The 21,123-nt window shown below is 42.1% G+C and overlaps 1 protein-coding gene across 3 annotated transcripts; it reads left to right on the plus strand.

The window, feature by feature from the left end:
- Nucleotides 1-8,283: 8,283 nt before the first annotated feature.
- Nucleotides 8,284-20,851, plus strand: YPEL5 (yippee like 5). 3 transcript variants are annotated; one of them, XM_080933720.1, is made up of 4 exons: nt 9,126-9,251; nt 9,389-9,754; nt 17,518-17,682; nt 19,927-20,851. In XM_080933720.1, exons 3-4 carry the CDS (start codon nt 17,542-17,544, stop codon nt 20,149-20,151), a joined length of 366 nt encoding a protein of 121 aa, XP_080789846.1. In that variant the 5' UTR covers nt 9,126-9,251; nt 9,389-9,754; nt 17,518-17,541; the 3' UTR covers nt 20,152-20,851. The 3 variants fall into 3 exon arrangements, with proteins under 3 accessions (XP_080789845.1, XP_080789844.1, XP_080789846.1); XM_080933719.1 differs by lacking the exons at nt 9,126-9,251; nt 9,389-9,754 and adding an exon at nt 8,284-8,380; XM_080933718.1 differs by lacking the exon at nt 9,389-9,754 and having other exon boundaries at nt 9,103-9,251.
- Nucleotides 20,852-21,123: the final 272 nt, after the last annotated feature.

Below are 21,123 nucleotides of genomic sequence, written 5' to 3' on the forward strand. Positions count from 1 at the left end.
CATAAAAACACCACTTCGGAGTTTCTATTTGTCTGAAGCACTTCAAAACTGCACACACTGCCAGCCTAAAAGCAGGCCATCACACAATAAATATGTTTGCTTTGGTGGAGACACTCCTCTAGGTTCTTTGGAGTTATGGGGCTGATAAAGTGAAATCTGTTCTATTTGTACTTTCTAATTGTGACAGAACTTGTAACCGCAGACATGTAATGAAACATCAAACACATGTCTGGAGACCAAATGATATAATCTGTACTTCTTGGGAAATCCTAAGTATGTCTTTGTTGTGTGAAATCTGTATAAATAAAGAAGCAACTCAGAGCTCCAAGATTCCCCTGGGCATGCTTTTAAAGTCTGGTCAAAACACCTTGTGCCTGACTCAGTCAGCCCTGACAGACTCCTTATCTTCTCTTGGAAATCTGCTGACTGCAGGAGCTGGCCTCTGGCCCTGTATAGGCTTATCTGACAGGAACTCTTTCTAGATTAGGCTGGCCTTATACTCAGAGATCTGCCTACTTCTACCTTCTGAGTGCTGGGATTAAAGGCATGTACCACCATACCGAGCCCAGTTTTCTTTTTCTTTTTAGACAGAATCTCAATTGTAGTTCAGGATTGTCAAGAACCCTGTGGAATCATTTTATCTCAGCCTCCCAAGTGCTGAGATTAAGGCTTGAGCTTTACTTAAGATGTCCCAGCTCTTACTAGAAGACTGACTGGCCATCCTTTCCAACTTGCTCACATGATATAGATGACTTCATACCATAGGAATGACTTTTCTACATCCAAAGCATGCCCCCGACACACTCACACTCACACGGAGAGAGAGAGAGAGACAGACAGAGGAAAAAGAAAAGCCTGGTGTTTCTCCCTAAGTTCTAGAAGGTAAGCACAATGATCGAGTACTACCCTTAAACATATGTTAGGCAAAGGGGAAAAGGGGGAGGGAGAGAAGAAGAAAGAAGAACGGGAAAGACAGAGGGGGTGAGAAACATCGATTGCCAGTACATCTGTGATGTCCCATCAGCAAAAGCCCAGGGCATGTTCACCTTGACATCAGATGACCCACCCAGGAGGGACAAAGGCCATCCATGCTCTGCACATAGTAACTGTTGAGAAGGACGGCTACAGAGGAGAGACACCTCTATCTTGGCACATGTGAGCTGACATGAGGTTTCCCAGGAGGAGTGGGACACACAGGCACGGTGCTGAGGAAAGAAAAGGCTAAACAAATGTCAGTGCTGGGCTCCAACTGCGTGCTTCGTGCTTGCCTATCTCTGAAAGTCTCTTTACCCACATCCCTGCACAAGAAGCCGTAAGCAAGCACATCCTCCAAAGCCCATGCTGAAGGCAGAGAACAGAAGCACAGAGGTAAAATAAATAAACGGCTGTCCATTGCCCCTCCTCCAGATTACTGACATAATTATGTCATTTAACTTCTTTAAAATGTATTGGTGCAGCCACATTTCTTAGACTGGCATCTAGTTATCTGCAGCCTTCTAGGCCTCTGTTTCTCATGTTGCCTTCAGTTTGCTGACTTTCCAAGCCTCTGACTATCTCTCAAAGATGCTAGCATGCATCGTCCAAAAAGTCAGCAATAAGAACACATAGCTCTGTCTGTCTAGAGCAGAATCGCCTTCATTTTGGGTAATGCCATTCCCAGTCTAATCCAATGGTACAGTATGGAGAATGGTGACTGTCACTCATGGATACAGCCTCCTCAACCACAGCTATGGTGACTGGTCTCTGAAACATCAGAGTAAGCAGAACCATTTCTAAAATGGAACATGAAGGAAAAAAAGTCCAATCCTGATAAGGAAGACATACAGACACAAACACAGAGCTGCAGAAAGAAAAGCAGAGAAGTTTAGGTCTGCTTGTCAAGAAAAAGACATACTAAGACAGAGTCGGCCAGTCTTAGTGGCTCCTAAGTTCCCTAAATCCAGATCAAACCACCAATCCCATTCTCCCAATATGGGCCAACACATTTGCTTTTTCCAGGTATATGTACACACCTGTAATCCCAGAACTGAGGCTGAAGCATGAGTATCTTGAGTTTAAGTTCAGCTTGGATGTATGGATGAGCTATACGTTCCTAAAAGAAATAAATTAGGACTGGAGATTTAGCTCAGTGGTTAAGAGCACTGTTGCTCTTGCAAAGGACTTGTGTTCAATTCCCAGCACCCACGTGTGACTCACAACCATTCATAAAGCCAGTTCCAGGGAATTTGACACCCTCTTCTGGTCTCCACCAGTACCAGGCATATAGGCAAAATGCATAAAAAGACATAAACATTTTAAATTTTTAAATAATTTAAAAAATATCTTTCTTATGCATCAGCTACTTCAAGTTTGACTTTAGTTAAACCTTAACAATGTTAACTGTTTGGTGCTTTTAACAAACATGAAAAGTGTGTGTGTGTGTGTGTGTGTGTGTAGCTAAGAACAGAATCCAGAACCTTTACTGTGCTAGGTCAATGTTCTACTACTAAGTTGCATCAGCTTCCTGATATTTTTATTTTATTTTAACCTGTCCTCTGTGAAAGCCAAGGACACACTAACTTTAAGATGTTCTAAGATGTCCATGGTAAGTATAACAGTTTCTAATTGGCAAAGTTAAGGAAATAAATTATTTTAGACACCTGTACACATAAAAATGGATCTTATAGTCTCTTTTGAAAATGTTCATAATCCTATACAGATTCCACTTATAAACATGTATCATGATATATCAGCTCATATAGATTATCCCATTGTTTTCTTGGTGGTATCTGAGAAATTCATCTCTCTTCAAAGTACATTTTCTTAATTGGTATTGGTAATATGGTAGTGTGTATGTGATCTCTCTGATAGAATTTTCTTTTCTGGATATTGAATATGTGTGACAATTACTCAACCACTGAGCTACAACTACTGCCCAAGGACTTTTTAAAAAACAAAAAAAAGTAGTCATTTTAAAATATTTATGTATTTTATGTATATGAGTACACCATTGCTGTCCCCAGACACTCCAGAAGAAGGCATCAGATCCCATTACAGATGGTTGTGAGCCACCATGTGGTTGCTGGGAATTGAACTCAGAGCCTCTGGAAGGGCAGTCAGTGCTCTTAACCCCTGAACGATTTCTCCAACCCGACATTCTTGTTTTTATTTTGAGACAGACTCAGAGTCCAGGCTGGTCCAAAACTCCTGATCTCTACCTTTGTAGGGACTCTGGTCATTCCCTACTGTGCCCCTACCCTACACACCCCTAGAATTTGTATTTAAGAGTCTGCAGGTCTTTGCTATTGGCTTTTTGTGTTCAGACGGGTTTTTGAAAGAAGCTGAATATCCTGTTTTTCAATTTCATGATGAAAGTTGTATCAAACTATTGGCAGAATTCCACTCAAGTTGAACCACAAAAGAGAACAACCAGTCATATGTTTGACAGACTACGAGGAAAGCTTAACATTCTGTTCTGTGGATAGTACTGAAGAGTAGGAACTCTGCTTCTTCATCAAGAGTTACAGAAATAAAAACAACAGTATTTAGGTAGCATTTAATTAGACTAGGGATATTAGCTAAGTATTTAACACTGATTGTGTGCTAATCGTTGGGATCTAGGTTGGGTGTTTCATGTCCTCTACCTCTTATCCAAATATCTGAAAGTAATGGCTCACACATACAGATTAGAAAAATTATCAAGATAATTTCATTGGAAACAAAGTGATCGTACAGTTTGGAGAGGGATACACTACCAACTTTAACAGCAGGCTACAAAAATGAGAGTTCTCAAGGGCTTCAGGATACAGCCTGGGGTATCTTCTGTTTTTTGATTTTGTTGTTGTTTTTCAAGATGGGGTTTCACGGTGTAGTCCTGGCTGTCCTGAAACCCACTCTGTAGACTAGACCGACATTGGACTCATAGAGATCTGCCTGCCTCTGTCTTCCAGGTGATGGGATTATATATATATAAGTGTATGACCCCACTGCCTGGCTCTGGAGTATCTTTTTATGGGTCTAAAGGAAGGAGAGGCTGGCTACAAGGGAATATTGTTTGGGTGGTTTTCTATTTTGATTGGTAGATTAAGTTATACATTTACTTTCTTATTTTAATCATCCGTACACCAAATTATGCATATGCACAGCATGCTAAATAGAAAGAACACAGTTCGCCACAAGTATAAAGTTTAAATAATAAATGTTTGGTCCATGATTTTGAGTACTTCATAGATCTGTGCAGTCTAAAGATGTGTCACCTTTGTGACAGCTTTTATTAAAGTGGAAGATCTACAACTGACAATATTTTATTTACTATTAACTTATGATTATTAGTTTAAAAAAATGTTTGTCCCTGTTACAGACCGAATGTTCCTGTTTCCCCAGTTTGACAGTATTGGGAGGTGGGGCCTTTTGTGATTGAGAGGCGTCATGGGTGGAATCATGGCCTAAGAAAAAATGAGATATCTAGACCTTATAGAAATAAGGCTGACTGCCCAGAAGTCAAGACACAGACCCTCACCTGACACAAGAACTGCCAGGGCCTTGACCTGGCCTTTCCTACCTGTAGAATTGTGCAAAATAAACATTCTCCATCTAAGTCACCAGTATGTGGGTCCTACCACCCCACTTTTGCATATATGCTAGACAAATGCCAAGCCTCTGATCTGTATCTCCAGCACATTATTTTTGTTATAGCTATATGAACTGACAGTCACCCCTAAAAGAACTTGTCTATTCTCATTAGCTTAAGTCAAAACAAAACAGTAACAATAATAAAAAAAAAAACCAAAAAACAAAAAAAGCTGTCCAGGCTTATGGCAGCTGCATACAGCACCCAGAATCAATACTGCTCTCAGCTCTTACTAATGCCTGCTCCATCCATGCTTCAGGCAGTAAGAGGGGGAGCAGGGGTATATGATGGCAATACAAACCATGGGGAGGAACACACATAATTAAATATGGCTGCCGGGTTGGGGTTTGCTGGGTGTAAGCTACGGTACAGAACATGAGACTACAATCATTTGCAAAGGTCAGTCTGACAGAGGACAGATGTACAAACATTCATCCTGAAGAGGTTAAAAGGCTTTAATTTTTAGGTCAGAAAAAACCTCATTCCATAAGATAGAATGAGTGCACTGATGAACCAAACAGAGTTTCAGTTTTCAAAAACTGAAGAGACTGCAGAAAACAAAAGTAAAAATTGAGATGAGTTACTTTCTTTCTAGGGTGTGGGCAGGAGACAGAACAGATAACTTAGAAGCTCACTTGCCCAGCATCCCGGGCCCTCGATTTTGATCCTTAGGGTTTCAAAACAAAGCCAATAGATTTTAAAAAGCCCTAATACCAAGTCACTTCCTTATACCAGGTTACCTTTGCTTGTGTTTTGATTAAGATAAAGAGAACTTCATCATTTTTTCAACAGAAATCAGCCTAACTTTGCTTAGAGACTGGGTCTCAGACCAGCCCAGCCTCAGGGCACAGGGGCATGCTACCACACCCAACAGCAATTCTGCTTTCTTTTTTGAGACAGGATTTCTCAGTGTAGCCATGGCTGTCTTGGAACTTGCTCGGTAGAGCAGGCTGGTCTTGAACTCGGAGATCTGCCTGCCTCTGCCTTCAGAGTACTAGGATTAACAGCATGCACCACTACCACCCAACTAACTCTAATTTCTGAAGGTCAAAAAACCAAAAAAAAAAAAAAACCCAACTTTGCTTAGCTTGGTGATATACAACTGTAGCATTAGAAACCCTGTTTTTTGTTTTTTTGTTTTTAACTTTTTGTTTGTGTGTGTGAATTTCACATCAGGAACTCTAACACCTCTCCCCTTCCCCTCTACCCCCAAGCAGAGGAAAACAGCAATACTGTTGTGAAAACTGTAGTGTGAGTGACCCTCCCACACACACACAAGCCCGGACTAGTGCAGTAGCTCAGTTCCAAACACTGCTTCCTATCACTTTTATTTAACAGATACCAACAATTCAGCTCATAAATACGTTCAGCTACTTAAGGAGTTAAAGGTGGGGCCGGCAGGAGGCAAGGGCGGGGTAGGGGTTGGATTATAGCCTACTAAACACTAGAGAGTAGTGAGAGCAAAGGCCTAAAGAAGTCTCTACTGTTGAAAGGAGATACAGGCTTCATTTAGGACAGGCTGAGTTTCAAGATCTAGAGAGTTCTCTATATCCATCCAGTGTCTCTCTGGCACTGGAAAAGAGCAGAGATTACCATCTGAGAGTACCTCAAGTGCCCGGATCTATAATTTGTGTATAAGAATACATTTGACATTAAGAATGATCAGGGATGGGGAGGTGGCTCAGTGGTTAATAATACTTGATGCTCTCACAGAAGACAGGAGTTCCAAAATTACTAACACCCATGTTGAATGGCTTAGGACTGCCTGGAAGTCTAGCTCCAGAAGATCTGACAACAGTCCTGGCCTCCTCCAGCACCCAGACCAACATGTACATATAAAGACACATCCATATATATAATAAAATTAAAAGTGAGTGCCTGTGGCTGCTAAATTTTAAAAAAGCAAGTTGAAGAAGTACGCTGTGCCCCCACCCATCTCCATTTTGAAATTGTCAGCAAAGAACAGAAGTTAGGGACTGAGGCAGCAAGCTAGGGTTGGTGGCACAAATTTGCAATCCAGCTACTCAGGAACAGCATCTGGAGGGTGAAAAACTGAAGACCACTGTGGGCATTGTAGCTGGAATGTGTCTATCTGGTATTTCGAAAAGGGGGAGGGTAATGTAACAGTGGCAGAGTACTTGTCTAATGGGTGAGACCTGGCCTTGCCTCACCCATTAGACAAATACTCTGCCACTGTTGGGGAATGAGGCACTGTACTTTTCTGTAATGATTTAAGACAGTGTCATATAGCAATTCCTGATCTTCCAGAGTGCAGCGATGACAGCCATAGTGTACCTACCTCTAAATGTAAGTCTTGCATGAAAGCAAAATAAAAATAATGGAATTATGAGAATCCCCCAATACACCTAAAGTGCTTTTTTTCTCATGCAAAATTCTCATCTATCTAAATATAGTCTTTTATCCTTTTCAGAGTAGCTTTCTTTTTGTTTTTTTGTTGTTGTTTTTCTTTTTTGAGACACTATGTAGCTTTGACTGTCCTGAAAACTCACTCTATAGACCAGGCAAGCTTCGAATTCAGAGGTCCCTGGCCTTTGCCTCCTTGGTGTGTGGCGGGGGAGGGGCGGGATTAAAGGTCTGTTCTACAAAGCCAAGCCTGAGTAACTCTTTTTAAGTGAATAAAAATACTGGAGGATTTAGGGTTAAGGAGTTAAGTACCAAGGTTTTCTCAGAACATATATTCCATGTGTGTATACATTTATACCTACCTGTTTATATTTTATACATGAAATACTTTTGAGGTATTTTTTATCGTTATGGACAGCCAACAGAGATTTATGGTAAAAGAAATTCTTCCAAGTTATCTTAAACACGCGAGGGAGGACTAAGGGAACAGCTGTCTTTTTCAACAAGACAGAATCTCCACATAAAAGACCTATGTTTGTGAGAATGACCTCCTTGGTCAAGGGAAAACTTAGAAAGTTGTAAATGGAATCCAGCGCGCTGAAAAACCCTTTGTTTTTCATGAATTCCTATATATACCAAGACTCAAAAGAGTTCGGCTTGGTTAGTTAAAGGCAATTCCGTGTAAGACTGGAGGAGCTGGCCTGAAGAAATAAAAAAGAGGGCATTTCAACCTCGGGTGCATTTTAACCTAAACACCTGTTGAGCCTAGAAACCAGCCTGTTGTTTTGGCGTCTTCTAGACTTCCTTGGACACCAGGAAGCTAAGGTCTCAGCCGCCACCTGGCGACGCCGATGACGGGCAAGGAGTCCCAGCTGCGGCAATTAGGAAAGCTGGGGTGTCTCCTTTAAGAAGCTGACTCACGTGGATGCTGTGTTGTGTGCGCTCAGCTGGGAGTGGGGGGGTGGGTCCTCATTCTCATTACATTGGCCGCCTCGGCTGAGGAGGCAGAGCGAACCTCCTTGATTGGCTGTAAGGATGCAAGGTGTCGAGTTAGGGGCGGAGCGGGCGGCAACGAGTCCGCCCACCCATTGCGGCTTCGGGGCGGGGTGGGCGGCGGGGTTCAAGGGGGCAAGGGTGGGGGGGAGGGTGAGCTAGAGAAGGGGCGGGGCCCGGCGGAAGGGGCAGAGTGCCGGGGGAGGGGCGGAGCCTAGAAATGAAGGGTGCTGCGGGCCAACCGGGAGAGCCGCCTGGAGGGAGGGCGGGATCACGCTCGGTGATTGACGCCAAGGTCCGACCGAGGAGAGGCGGGGCCAAGGCCTGACTAAACCCGAAGACTTGGAGGCCGCGGGGGCTTCGACCCAGCTGAGGAGCGAAGAGCTGTTGGCAGCGCCGATCCCCAGTGCGCAGGTGAGAACGTCGGCCGGCGCTGGGGTCGGAGTCGGCTGGGGCCCGAAGCCCTTGGGCAGGAGGCTCAGAAGCTTTCGGGGAGCGGCCCGGGGCGGGGGCTCAGGCAGGAAGTGCCTCTTCCCCTTCTCCACTCGTCCAGGGTCCGGGCCCGGCCTCCGGGGCCCCTCGGAACCGTAGAGCCGCGGGCCGAGCCGTCGCTCTTTGTGAGGCTGTGGCGCGGCGGCCGCCGTCGGCCCGCCCCCGCCGCGCAGCCGAGCGTTCCGCGAGTCCGCAACAGCCGCGACCCCTCGGCGACCTGCGGCCCCCGCCCGCCTCCCCGGGCGACTGTCGCTGCGGCCGCCGGTCCGCAGACAGCTCGCCCGGTGACACCCCCACTTCGTAGGCCGCCCCGCCCCCACGGCAGCCGTCCCCGCCGCAGCGTCGGGGGCGCGCCGGGGCTCCGCTCCGGGGAGGTCCGCGGGCCCGCGCTCCAAGGCCGCGCTCGCACCCCGCCCGCTGCGGAGGCTTGACTGGTATCCGGGTGTCTAGGTTGTGCTCCGTGCCCGCCTCGGTGCCGGCTCCTGCCACGCTGCCCTCCGGACCCTGGGCGTGGGGACACTGTTCGGTGGCTCGCAGGACTGAGCGCTCCGGAGCCCGCGCCTGCCCAGCTGTTCCGCCTGTGTTTGTTGTGCCGAGGCCCCGCCGCCGCGCGCTCCGCCTTGCGCCGAGCGATTGGCCGACGGGCGTCACGTGGGCGCGATCAGCTGGGCCGGCTGCGGGCGGTCGGCCTGGCGCTGGGGTCTGCGGCTGCTGGGCGAGCGGACCGGGAGGCTCGTTCCTGCTGGCGGGGTACACACTCCTGCACACCCCTTACTTCCACGCTGCTTTCTAGGTAGGTAGGAAGTCCGAGTGTTGCCAGCGGGAGTGGGAAGCCCAATCCGGACACTGACACCCACCGATCTCCCTTTGGAGTGACAGTAAGGGAAGGTGTACAGCTCATTTATTTTTAAACTTCTTTTCTGTTTACAGAGCCCACTTGGAAATCAGGATTTTTATTTCAGGTGGCCTTCGACAGATGGAAAACCCGAAAGTAACCTCGGACTTACCTTGCTTTTGGAAAATAAGCGAACTTGGCAGGTTCAGGTTAACCGGCATAATAGGAAACTTATCAGATTGTTTTGCATAGTCAACGTAGGCGGAATTGCAACATAGAAAAAGTCGAAATCGGTGTTTCTAGGGTGCACGTTTGTGCCAGATGCGAAGAATTAATCGCATATTTACTTATGGTGTATTAGCTAGGAGGGAGATTCAGAAAAGGTGAATTCTCTCTGGACTCCCAGTTTATTGAAAGTTACAGACCAATGAAATCGAAAAACAGCGTAATGCTAAATATTGGTAAGTTATGAAATGAGTGTTACAGAAGTTGAAAGATGGGGCAGGGAGACACCAAGAGGGGGAAGTAGGAAGTCTTCTGAAGAGAACAGATGTTGGGCCTAGAAAATGAAAAGCCTATGGGTTGCTGTTGACCAGAAGGGCTTAGGACAGACATCCCTAGAGCAGTTACTGTAGCAAGAAGTACAATTTGGTGCGCGAACGCGAGCGCCTCTGTGTGTGTGTGTGTGTGTGTGTGTGTGTGTGTGTGTGTGTGTGTGTGTTTTGAGAGCGTGCTGGAGCACAAGGTATTTTGTGCTCTTTGGAAGTAATTAATGTAGTTGTTTTTCAGTAGAGTCTTATGCATCGAGGCCTGGCTGCCTTGAACTCTTGGCAGCCCTGCCTTGTTGTCTTTGGTGCCAGGATTCCAGGTGTGCTAAATGATGTCTTGTCTTATACCCTCATCTGCCCAGTGTTCAGATCTTTTCCCCTTGGTTTATGTGTAGCAACAGTCTTATCTCTAAGAAAGGCACACAGTGAAATATGTTCAGTTTATACAGGGAAACCAACGTGAATTTAAAAGTAACTTTTCTAAACATGTTTGGTAAATATGTTTGGCTTTCTTGTGCAAGAGCATCTAGTTGGAATATTGAAATTCTTTCCTAGACTCATTTGTCCTGTCTGTCCACTAAAGAGATTTAGAAGCAATAAAGGTAAAAAGGATGGTAAGAAGTCCCTGCAGGTGAAGGTGCTTGATTAAAACACAGCTACCTGAGTTTTAACCCGGAGACTGAGAAAACTTATTCCACAAAGCTGTCCTGACCTCCATGTCTAATAAAGATACTTTTTAATAAGGAAATAAGGCACTAATAATATGAAAAGAAATTAAACTTAATACTTCACTGAAAAAGTCATGAATATTCATGAGATGTGGAGATAGTCCTGAGTATATTTGTTTCTAGACTATCTTTTGTTTTATAGTGCCTTGGTAGTTACATAAATTCAAACTTTTCCTGGTACTACTGTGTGGTAACAAGTTTGTCATTCGGAAGTGTTAACTAGATATGAATTTGTCATCTAGCCCTTCAGACTGGAAGAAGTGTTGGTGTTGTATCACAAGAAACAGGTTTCATGTTTGTCATGTTTGGTGTTGGGGGAGATGACCAACTCGATTATTTGCTGACTCACGACTAACTGCTGAGTTGTGTGACTGGTCTTTTTTTCTAATGATGACTAAGCAGTATTCTAGAAATCTAGTCAGCAAGGAAGTTGTTTAAAACATAAAATAAGACATTATCTTAGAAGACCAGACACATACACTTAAATTACTGTCAAATGAAGATTCAGTCCCACAAGCAGGACACCATTTGACCCAGCAGGGTGAGCTGATACTGTAAGAGGATAACATGGCTTTCTTGTGTCATTGAAACTTGCCTCTTGCTAACATTTGCACAAAACTAAGAAATGGGCAGGGCATGTAGCATAGTGGTATGTGTTTGATTTCCAGTATCACAGAAGGGAAAAAATATAGAAGGACCTGCTGTTTCCCCGTGTAACATTTGTTAGAGTTTTCTTACAGTTGCTGTGAAAATAGTTAATGAAACTGCAGTAGCATCAATGTTTATTGCTATATTTATCCTAGCTATTAAGAGTTTTATGAGTTTTGTTCTTTTCCTTTGTTCTAGAGAGAAGAGACTGAAAACCAAATATACAGCCAAGTTTCCATGTGACTCCATTATAGTAGAATCAAAACATACTGCTTCTGGAAGGGGCAAAAGGCAGAGTTTTGTCCCTTCACATGCTAGAACCATGTGTACCTTGCTCTTTATATGCAGTCTTTGTCTTCCCCCATCTGGTATAAAGAAAAACTTCTGCTCTGTCCAGTGTTGGAGGGAACTCTGTGATGGATGTTTGTGGAAATACCCCAAAGGATTCCTTAAGTAGGGATTCATCTTTCCAAAATGGGTATTTTCCACCGGAAGATCCTATCCAAATGCAAATAGATGCCTATTGTTCTCCCTGGTATTTTTAGAGCTAGGAAGTGGAGCCTCCTTAGGCTAAATCCATTTGCCAGGATTGAGACCAAACTGGATTATTAATTATAGGGAGGACAGATAACCTATTTTAAGACCTAGAATTGATACACAAGAATTTGAAATCTCAGGTTTCTAGCTTTTGTCCTGTTTATAATTTCTATTACCTGAGTACTTAACATGGCTGTAATTAACATGAGTGAAGCTGGCTAATTGCTACTGTTTCCTCTTCTCAACCCTGCTTCCTCATCTGTGGTGGGACAGAGATGAAATGGAATGTAGAGTCTACTTTTATGACCTTTATTTAGTATTTGTCATACATGGCACTATTCTCAGGATGGAGTGTCTTCATTTAGTTCTCTTCCAGAGAGATTGGTGTTGTCATCTTACATAGGAACCAGAGTAATTAGTCCCAAGTTATAAAGGTATTGAGGGAGGGAGAACTGAAATTTATGTACAGCACCTGGCTTTAGATCTAGGCCATATTTTCTAAGTCCCTGGGGGCGAGGAGCAGAGTCACCAGCTGGGTATAGTTAATTTGAATGACCTTCATATAGTTGATCATCAGTATAGACTGGCTACAGAAAGCTAAGGATCTTTGTCTTGACGAGTAGGACTCATGCTTGGTGCTCTAAACTGTTCAGTGCTCTTTGCTCAGTCTTCTGGATGCTGGGATTACAGGCCTGAGCCACTGCCCAACTCAGAAAACCCATGAATTTAGCCAGCAAATCTATGAAGAAAATGGAAATGGCATTCCAGTAATGTGTCATTTATTCCTATTGATCTTTACACCAGGTTTCTTTTTCTGAGAAAGGCTTCTAAGTGAAGAGCCTTTGCCCTGCTTATCTCAGTGTGTTGTAAGCAGGATAACCTTTCCTGGTAAGGACAAGTGTGGCTATAGTTCAGACTACTAAAATACAATAGGATGTCTTTTTAACCGTTTAAGGAATTTTATTTTTAACATGTGGGCAGTTAAATCAGGTGTGCTAGATTTGGGCTGGGGGCCTTGGTTTGCTGATCCCTGTTCTCTGGTTTGGATTTTGTTTTATGTGTATGTTTTGTCTCCATGTAGTCTGCTCCAGTGTTTGGTCCCGATGGAGGCCAGAAGACAGCATTAGACATACTGGAATTGGAGTTACAGTTGTTTGTGAACCCAAATGTGGGTGGTGGGTATCAAACCCAGGTCCCCTAGAATAGTGGCCAGTGCTCTTAAATGCTGAGTTAGACCAAACCAACTATGAAATACTGTATTTCATTTGTTACTGTATATATAAAAGAGCCAAGCAGGCTTTTTAGGTAATTGTTTTATGGCCTGGAAACTAGAGACTTAAACAACATCATTGTAATGTTTTTTTGCTCTGAATGTTGAAGTAGGAAGAGCATCATAAATACAACATACGCCATACTATGAGCTTGGCCTCATCTCAGCCATAAATGGAACTTAGCATGGCAGAGGATCAAAGATGATGGACACAGTAAGGGGCTTCAGAGTCCACAAAGGATGTTGACAACTGTGACAAATGAAGAGATTTCAAAGTCTGCTAAATGAACCAAAATGATTAGTATGTATGTGTGGAAATGCTTTAGGTGTAAAAAAATAATTCCAGAAAGCTGGGTAGTGGTGCTAGAGGCCAGGAGAAGTGACAAGCTAAAAAGTAACTAGCTAAATAGTGGCAAAGCCCACTAAAAAGTTGTAGTGATGGTACAACTTGCTACATTTGCAAGGAAATCATAGGGGTACTTAATATCTGAAGTATTTCTCAATATGGTGTTTGGGGTTTTGTTTTCTTTTGATATTCTAAAACTGGAAGACAGGCCTCTCATATGCTAGCAAATACTCTATCACTGAGCCATACAATTAGTAGTTCAATAAAAATTTTAGTGTCAACCCCTACTACCATTATTGGGAATCAAATTTGTGCCTCATAATGCTAGGTACAGTGTTCCTTCACTGAGCCACAAACATCCTTAGCCGTTTTTCAAATTCTGTCCCTTTTAATTTTTAATTTTGAGACAGAATTTTACTTGGCTTCTCAAGTTGGTTCTAAATTCCAAATACTTGTGCCTCTGCCCCTAAGGTATATGGGTTTTTATAAGAATCAACCGTAGGTTGTTAGATTGCAGAGGCCTATATTCCCATCACTTGGGAGGCTGAAGCAGGAGGAATAAATAGTGTAGGTTAAAATCAAGCTGGACTACATAGCATTTTAAGCAGTCTCACAAGTTTTTGGAGTGTGGTAGCTGAGTCGTATTTCACTGATTTGTAGTGCCAGTCCAAGTGTCACATTAGCTGAGACGATCTGCTAGATTTAATAAAACACCACGAATGTTAACATTTGCAGTTCTCTAATTTTATGGAGGGCATGATTAGATTGCCACTGAACTAGGGTTCAAGAGGAGGAGGACAGTTTGTGGTCAGCCTGAGAGAGGCCAGTGCCAACAGATGTTTGGTCCCTAGGTATGAGGGAAGTGAGGACTAGAATAAGACTTAGTTTAGAGACTACTTGGCTACTTGTGGAATGTCACATGGTCTGTTTTTATTCACCTATAAAGGTAGGGTTTATACATACATATACACACACTTTAAGAATTACCATAGTCAAATGATATGTACCAAGTGGAGTGTCCCATACACTGGACATAAGTCTAAGGTAAAGTTCACACTGTTAATGTTTCTTTCTTCAGCCTGCTGTACCTGAACAGTAAAGCAGGAGTGGTTTATAAATACAGGAATTTATCTATCGTGGTCCAAAGAAAAACACAAGCAGAAATGGTGTTAGTAAAGGCCAGTTTCTGGTTGATTGATGTCCCACTTTAAATGGGTAAGGTGCTAGCATCCTCTACTGAGATTTCAGTGTACAGGTTTATGGTGACACAGGTCTTCAGGATGTAGCAGTGGGATTGTAACGGATGTCAGCTTTACTACTTGAGGACTGTTTTAAATTTTTAACCTCGTAAAGCCAAGGCTTGCTGGGATCTAATGACCATGTAGAGTTGATGGCAAGTAATGTTTGGCTTACTTCTTTTTTGGCAAACAAAACTAGTTACAGATATATGTTTATATGTAGATAGAAATCACAATTAGGGATCAAGTAATAGGTTGTCTTTTTTGATAATGAATCATATAATTGAAGCCAATAAAAATACTTGGGTAGAGTAAAAAATAGAAGTGAATTTGAAGCAGGAAAGAAGGCATATTAGATATATTTACCCTCAGTACCAAATGGTCACAGCTATTTCTGTAACATAGAACCAAGGACAGAATGATGTAGGTAGAGTTCATAATGCTCACTTGGGAGCCATGGCATCTTCCACAGTAGCATCTAAGGCCGATCTAGAAATGGAGGTATTATTTCATTAGAGTTAAGTCATGTCTGATTTGAAAGCTGGAACCAGAATTATCTGTAAAATAGATCCCAGAAACTCTACCTGAAGCTAAATGACTATAAAATGAACTGTTAAAAGTCTTGGCTGTTGATCCTTTTAAAAAATTAATATATTATTATAAACATAAAAATCAATTGCTCACACATAAGTGTGGAATGCCTTATTTATATTGAGTGCCATAAGTTGAAATGGTACAAGGTCTAAACAGGACCAGTGGAGAATGAAAATAGAAATGATTCATATTCTCCCTTTCCCTCCCTCCCTCCCTCCCCCCCCCCCCCACACAAAATATCTTGAAACAAGCATTGCCAGAAATGTAATCAGAAAGTCAGTTTACCATAGCTTAAGTCTGGTGTTGACTTTTGTGGCTTTGTTTCCTTTTTTTTTTTTTTTTTTTTTTTTTTTTAAAGACAGTCTTTTGATGTAGCCTTGGCTGCATTGGAACTCCCTTTCTCCCAGTCAGGCCTCAAACTTAACTGATACTCCTACCTCTGAGGATCTTTGTTAATGTATTCTTTTTGTTGGTTTTTTTGTTTTTGTTTTTTTGTTTTTTTTTTTTTTTTCTGTCACACAGTGTTTTCTTTAGTCCTGGTTGTCTTGGAACATACTTTGTGAACCAGGCTGGCCTCAAGCTCACAGAGGTCCACTTGCCTCTGCCTCCAGAATGTTAGAATTAAACAAAGCCTAGCCTTAGTTTCCCCTTTTTAATTAATATTTTTGGTTTTCATAGATGGTTTCATTGTGACACTTCAAATGTGTTGTTATACTTGGTTTTCATCCATTCACCTTGTTCCCTGTTCCTACCTCCCTTCAGAATGACTCTTATTGACTTAGGATTGCCTAAGGGCAATTGCCTAAAGTCTGGGAAAGTTCATAAATCTAAGAAATTGTTTTCTTATTGGTCGCGAAGGTACTACAGATAACAATCTGGACCCCCTCCTCCTCAAGGACAGCTGTATAAGCTCTAGTCACCATTTTGACATGTTATTAAAGACTTGAAGACACAGGAACTGATAATATACAGAAACACTTTAAAATGAAACCTTTGGTATACTCTTAGAGTATAACTAGAGGTTTGAAAACGCTTCAGTAGAAACAAGTTGCAGTAAATTTGAGGTTTGAGTCTTGTAACTCTTGAAATACTAAAGTGTGAGTTATCCTGATTTCAGAAACCTGTTTCTAAGCTTTGTTAGGTGAGCATTTTAGTGCTTCTGTAATTTATCCAATCAGTAATCAGTAAAATTTCTTGAGGCTAAGTTGCATAATATCTGAAAAGTCCGTTTTCTTGTTTTTCTGTCCTGGTTGCTCTAAGCTAGCTAGGTCTATGTTATGCCCCTCTGAGAGAGTAGAAGCAAATAGAAGAACTTTATCTCGATTGTTGAACTGCATCCCAGATACTATTCTGTAACAGCTGCAACCTTTGACCTGTTAACTTGTTTGGGTGGAAAGTGGGGAAGATGAAACCTCCCAGAATTGTGAATTTTAAAATAAGTGCTTCTTAGATTTTAGACTCAAACTTACTGAGTGAAGTTAGAGCTGTTGTCCCCATACAGTGGTCAGTAAACCCAGTGACCATAGGCCTATCTGTTTAGGTCCCTTCTTGGTGTGTGGGTGCTTTGGGTTTTGTTGTTGTTGTTGTTGTTGTTGTTGTTGTTGTTGTGTTATTGTTTATTTTGTGGTAGTGCTGGTCTAGAACTTCCAGTGTATTAGACAAGTGCTCCTCCAATGAACTGTATTCCCAGGTCTTTGTTTTGAAATTGCAAGTTCATCTCAGCACTCTTCTGTGCCCCTCACCTCTGCATCTTTCCTCAAATTACATATCTGCTCAGAATGTAACAGTGGCACTATGGTAGCTCTTTTCAAGCTTCTGTGTGTCCTATTTTACCTGAATGTAGGCCTGTGCCTTTGGAGGGCATAGGATCTCCTGGAACTAGAGTTACAGTCTTTGAGTCTTCATATGGATTCTGGCAATCAACCCCAGGACCTTTGCACGAGCAGTAAGTGCTCTGAGAACACTGAGCCATCTCTCCATCCCCCATCTGTGCTAGTACTACCTATCAATAGATATAATTTTTAATGAAATTTCATTTTTCTTTTGTTTCTCTTACTAACTAAAAGAGAAGCTATAAGTATTCCTTGGCTTTGACTAAGCATGTTCATGACTCTTAACAACTTGAGGTATCCTGTTTGTTTGTTCAGTGTGTGAACTATGAATCCCTTTTTTCCGAGTCAGATATTTCATCCAGCAGGTACTAGGAAAAAAAAAAACCAGATCTCAGTATGTAAGTAACCTGTAGCACCTCCCCCAATAGCTGCTACAAGTTTTTAAAAATCATGTGGTTTTTTTTTTTTTTTTTTCTGTTTTAGGTTTTTAGAACTTCAGCTATCAAAATGGGCAGAATCTTTCTTGATCATATTGGTGGTACCCGTCTGTTTTCTTGTGCAAACTGTGATACAATCCTGACCAATCGCTCAGAACTCATCTCTACTCGGTTCACAGGCGCCACTGGTAGAGCATTTCTTTTTAACAAGGTTGGTGGAAGAAACTTGATTCCTACCTGTCTTCAGTGGTTGCATTTGGCAGCAACACTAGTCTGTTCCCTTAGAATTTACAGATAGTAGAAAATATCAGAATGGTGGTGGAAACCTACAGAAGTGATTTCTTATTAGCTTGTCTCTGAGGTTTCAGGGATACGTTATGGAACATGATTTTATTTTATTTGTTTTTATAAAGCCTAAAATGTATTTTTATTAGCCTTTTCATAATGTATTAGAAGAGAGGCAGAGTGTAGCAGCTTCTGTCTGTAATCCCAGTGCTTGGAAAACTGAGGCAGGAAGATGGCCACAAACTGGAGACCAGTCTGGGAGACACCGTGAGCTGTAGGCCAGTTGGGGCAGCTTCAGTTATACAGTGAGACTGTCTCAATAGTAATTAATTAGAAAGGATAGGTGAGACTGTCTCAATAGTAATTAATTAGAAAGGATAGGTCTCTGTTTCTTTGGGAACTGTTCAATTTAAAAACTTCAGTAACTTCACAGAATTTGGAAACAGGCTACAATAGCCATTTTCTATCCCTGTGTGTTACTGATTTATCCACGGAGACAGCTACTGTACTTATTTGTTGAGCGTGGTTATCATTTGGCTTCTTTGGTCTACCAGAAGGAAAGTGTATACAGATTTGCAGATGTCCGTCTATAGTCTGCTTGGCCCTGAAATGTTGGCCCTGTTTTGATATTGGTTGATGTGGTTGTGCACCCTGAACTTAGCACAGTTTACTTTCCAAGTCTTTTAGGCTAAGACACTGATCTAGTCTTTTTTTTTCCCCCACCTTAAGACAGGTTCCTTTGTGTAGCCCTGCCTGTCCTAGAACTTTCTCTGCAGAACAGGCTGAGCTTGAACTCACCGAGACCTGTCTGCCTCTGCCTGTTAGGATTAAAGGCATGGGCCAGCACCACCCAGTCAGATCTTGTTTTAAATGACTGTTTTTAGAAGGTCAGATAAACTTCACTAGTAGACATTCCTCTGTTCTGAGTAAGGAAGCTTCTCAGAGAATCAGTACTGTATTCCCTTGACAGTTTACAGAGGAGGATGCTACCATGGCAGAGCAGCTGCCTGTTAGCTGAAATGTTCAGCCTTGCTCGTTCATTTATTAATAGTCATGATTTTCATGTTACACTGTCAAAAATTAAATAGTTGGAATTAAGACAAAGTCACATTTATTAACTATTGATCTTTTAGAAGAAAATAAAGCATAAAGGAATTCTTGGATATTAAAATGGTTGGAAATTCTCCACAGGTTATTTTAGAATCCAATCTCTGTTTTTCTTATCTTAGAATTTACTAGGAAACTGTATTATATTGTATGATTTGTGGCAGGCTTAGCATGTCCCATCCTGTTTGTATACATAAAATGTGTTTCAGAAGCAAATATGACACTGGAACACTGGTACTCTTAACAGGTTCCTTGTTATCTTATTTCCACTCACCACTACAGAGCAACTTAAGAATTAGACCCAAACTTATAGCTCATGGCTTCAACCTCATACCTTTTTATTTTCTGCAACCAGAAATATAACTGTCCTATATAGATGACAAGACATGAGCTTGTCTAGTACTACACAAAGATTGCATTAGATTGGTGGCTGGAAGGCTGGTTCAGAAGTTAAGAACACTGGTTGCTTTTGCAGTAGACTTAAGTTTGGTTTCTAGAATTCACATGGTGGTTCACAGCCATTTATAACTCTAGATTCACAAGATCTGATGCCTTTTGTCCTCCACAGCCACCAGATACACATGCATACCTGTAGCAAAGCATTCAAACACATAAAATTAAATAAACTTTTTGAAAATGCTCCTTTGTATCATCATCATCATCATCATCATCATCATCATCATTATTAATGCATGTGTCTCACGGGTAGGGTTTGAGACCAGAGTATCCTGTAATTCAGGCTGGCTTGAAACTGACGTATGTAGGTGAGGCTGGCCTTGAACCCCTTTCTTCCTGCCTCTACCTCTCAAATATGAGGATTATAAGCCTAATGGCACAGTTGTAGTTATCCCATCCTCCCTTAACACTAGTCCGGCTCTCATGAGTTTAAAGTAGTAGCTTTGTCTGCTAACTCTGGTTGGTTGTTTTTGAGGCAGGGTCTCTCTCACCCCAGATTCAGGAGGACCTGCCTTGTGCACAGCCATATAATGCTTAATTGCTCATTCATGTACTGTCAGCTAACTTACATGACTTTACAAGAGATTGTTTTTGATGTGTTCTCTAGGTGGTTAACTTGCAGTACAGTGAAGTTCAAGATCGGGTCATGCTCACTGGCCGTCACATGGTTCGAGATGTGAGCTGCAAAAACTGCAATAGCAAACTGGGATGGATCTATGAGTTTGCCACCGAAGACAGCCAGCGTTATAAGGAAGGCCGTGTGATCCTGGAGCGTGCACTAGTTCGAGAGAGTGAAGGCTTTGAAGAGCATGTACCATCTGATAACTCTTGAAGAAGAAAGGCAAATCCATCTTTTCCCAGGTCTCCTTCACTGAATACAAATCTCCTTACATACACTGTCACCTTAGCATCAGAGTCGGATTCATGAACTGTGGAACAAGAGGTTGTGAGAATCTTAAGATGGAACCTTTTCTCTTTCCTTTTTTTTTTTTTAATTTTGTATTTTCCATCCAACAGCAGTTTGTAGAGAGAATTTTATGCATATGCCATTAATTTTTTCCCTGTGTTTACATCTTGAGACAGAAGAGTTTGCAGCTACGTGGTGGGCTATATAAGGGAAAAAATTGGGGTCCTTGGAGTGAAAAAGATGCTTCGTGTACATTTTGAGTGGAGAATATGTCAAGAGCATGGTTTTTAAATTTATTTGGGCTTCATTTAAAACTTTCTTTTTAACCCAGTTATTTCACTTAATTTGCTAGCTTCAAGAAGAGATCCGAATCTGTGCCCAGCGCTGGAGGCTCAGTGTCAGTGCGGCTTGTGCTGGCCACTGTGCCATATTCTTGTTGGAGAGGAACTGTAGCACCAGAACCCATTCTTCCTTGTCAGTCTTGACCCACAGATGTCACCAACCATAGTTCCTTGTCACCACGTACTTGGTGTTGATTGGAAACTTTCTGGAATGGGGCAGAACTGCTTGGTTGTCTTTTCCCATGTAACTTAAGCATAGTAATATAAATAAAGTGGTAGTTGGATGTTTTGGTCCTGTGTTACTTTTAAAAATAAGAGATAACCTATTAAGAGAGCAAAGGTTTGATAAGTGATTTTCTTAGTAGTTAAAGTGATTCTTCTCAATCTTAAGCTATATTGACTGTATAAGGTATTTGTGTAGATGAAAGCATACTGTTTATAAACAGTATTGTGTCTAGAAAACAGTTGAGCAAAATGTCAGAGTGCATTCTTACAGACATTGTTAATCTGCATCTGTTTTAAAAGCAGGGGGTGAAGCAGCTTATCTAAAACTACT

This window comes from Micromys minutus, assembly GCF_963924665.1.
Source record: "Micromys minutus genome assembly, chromosome: 1".
NCBI lineage: Eukaryota > Metazoa > Chordata > Mammalia > Rodentia > Muridae > Micromys > Micromys minutus.

Excerpts from the sequence above, each read along its gene's own strand:
- YPEL5 (XM_080933719.1), top strand. The coding sequence starts at position 17,542 with ATGGGCAGAATCTTTCTTGATCATATTGGTGGTACCCGTCTGTTTTCT. Across the intron at positions 17,683-19,926 it reads GAGCATTTCTTTTTAACAAG|GTGGTTAACTTGCAGTACAG; the intron begins GTTGGTGGAAGA and ends TGTGTTCTCTAG.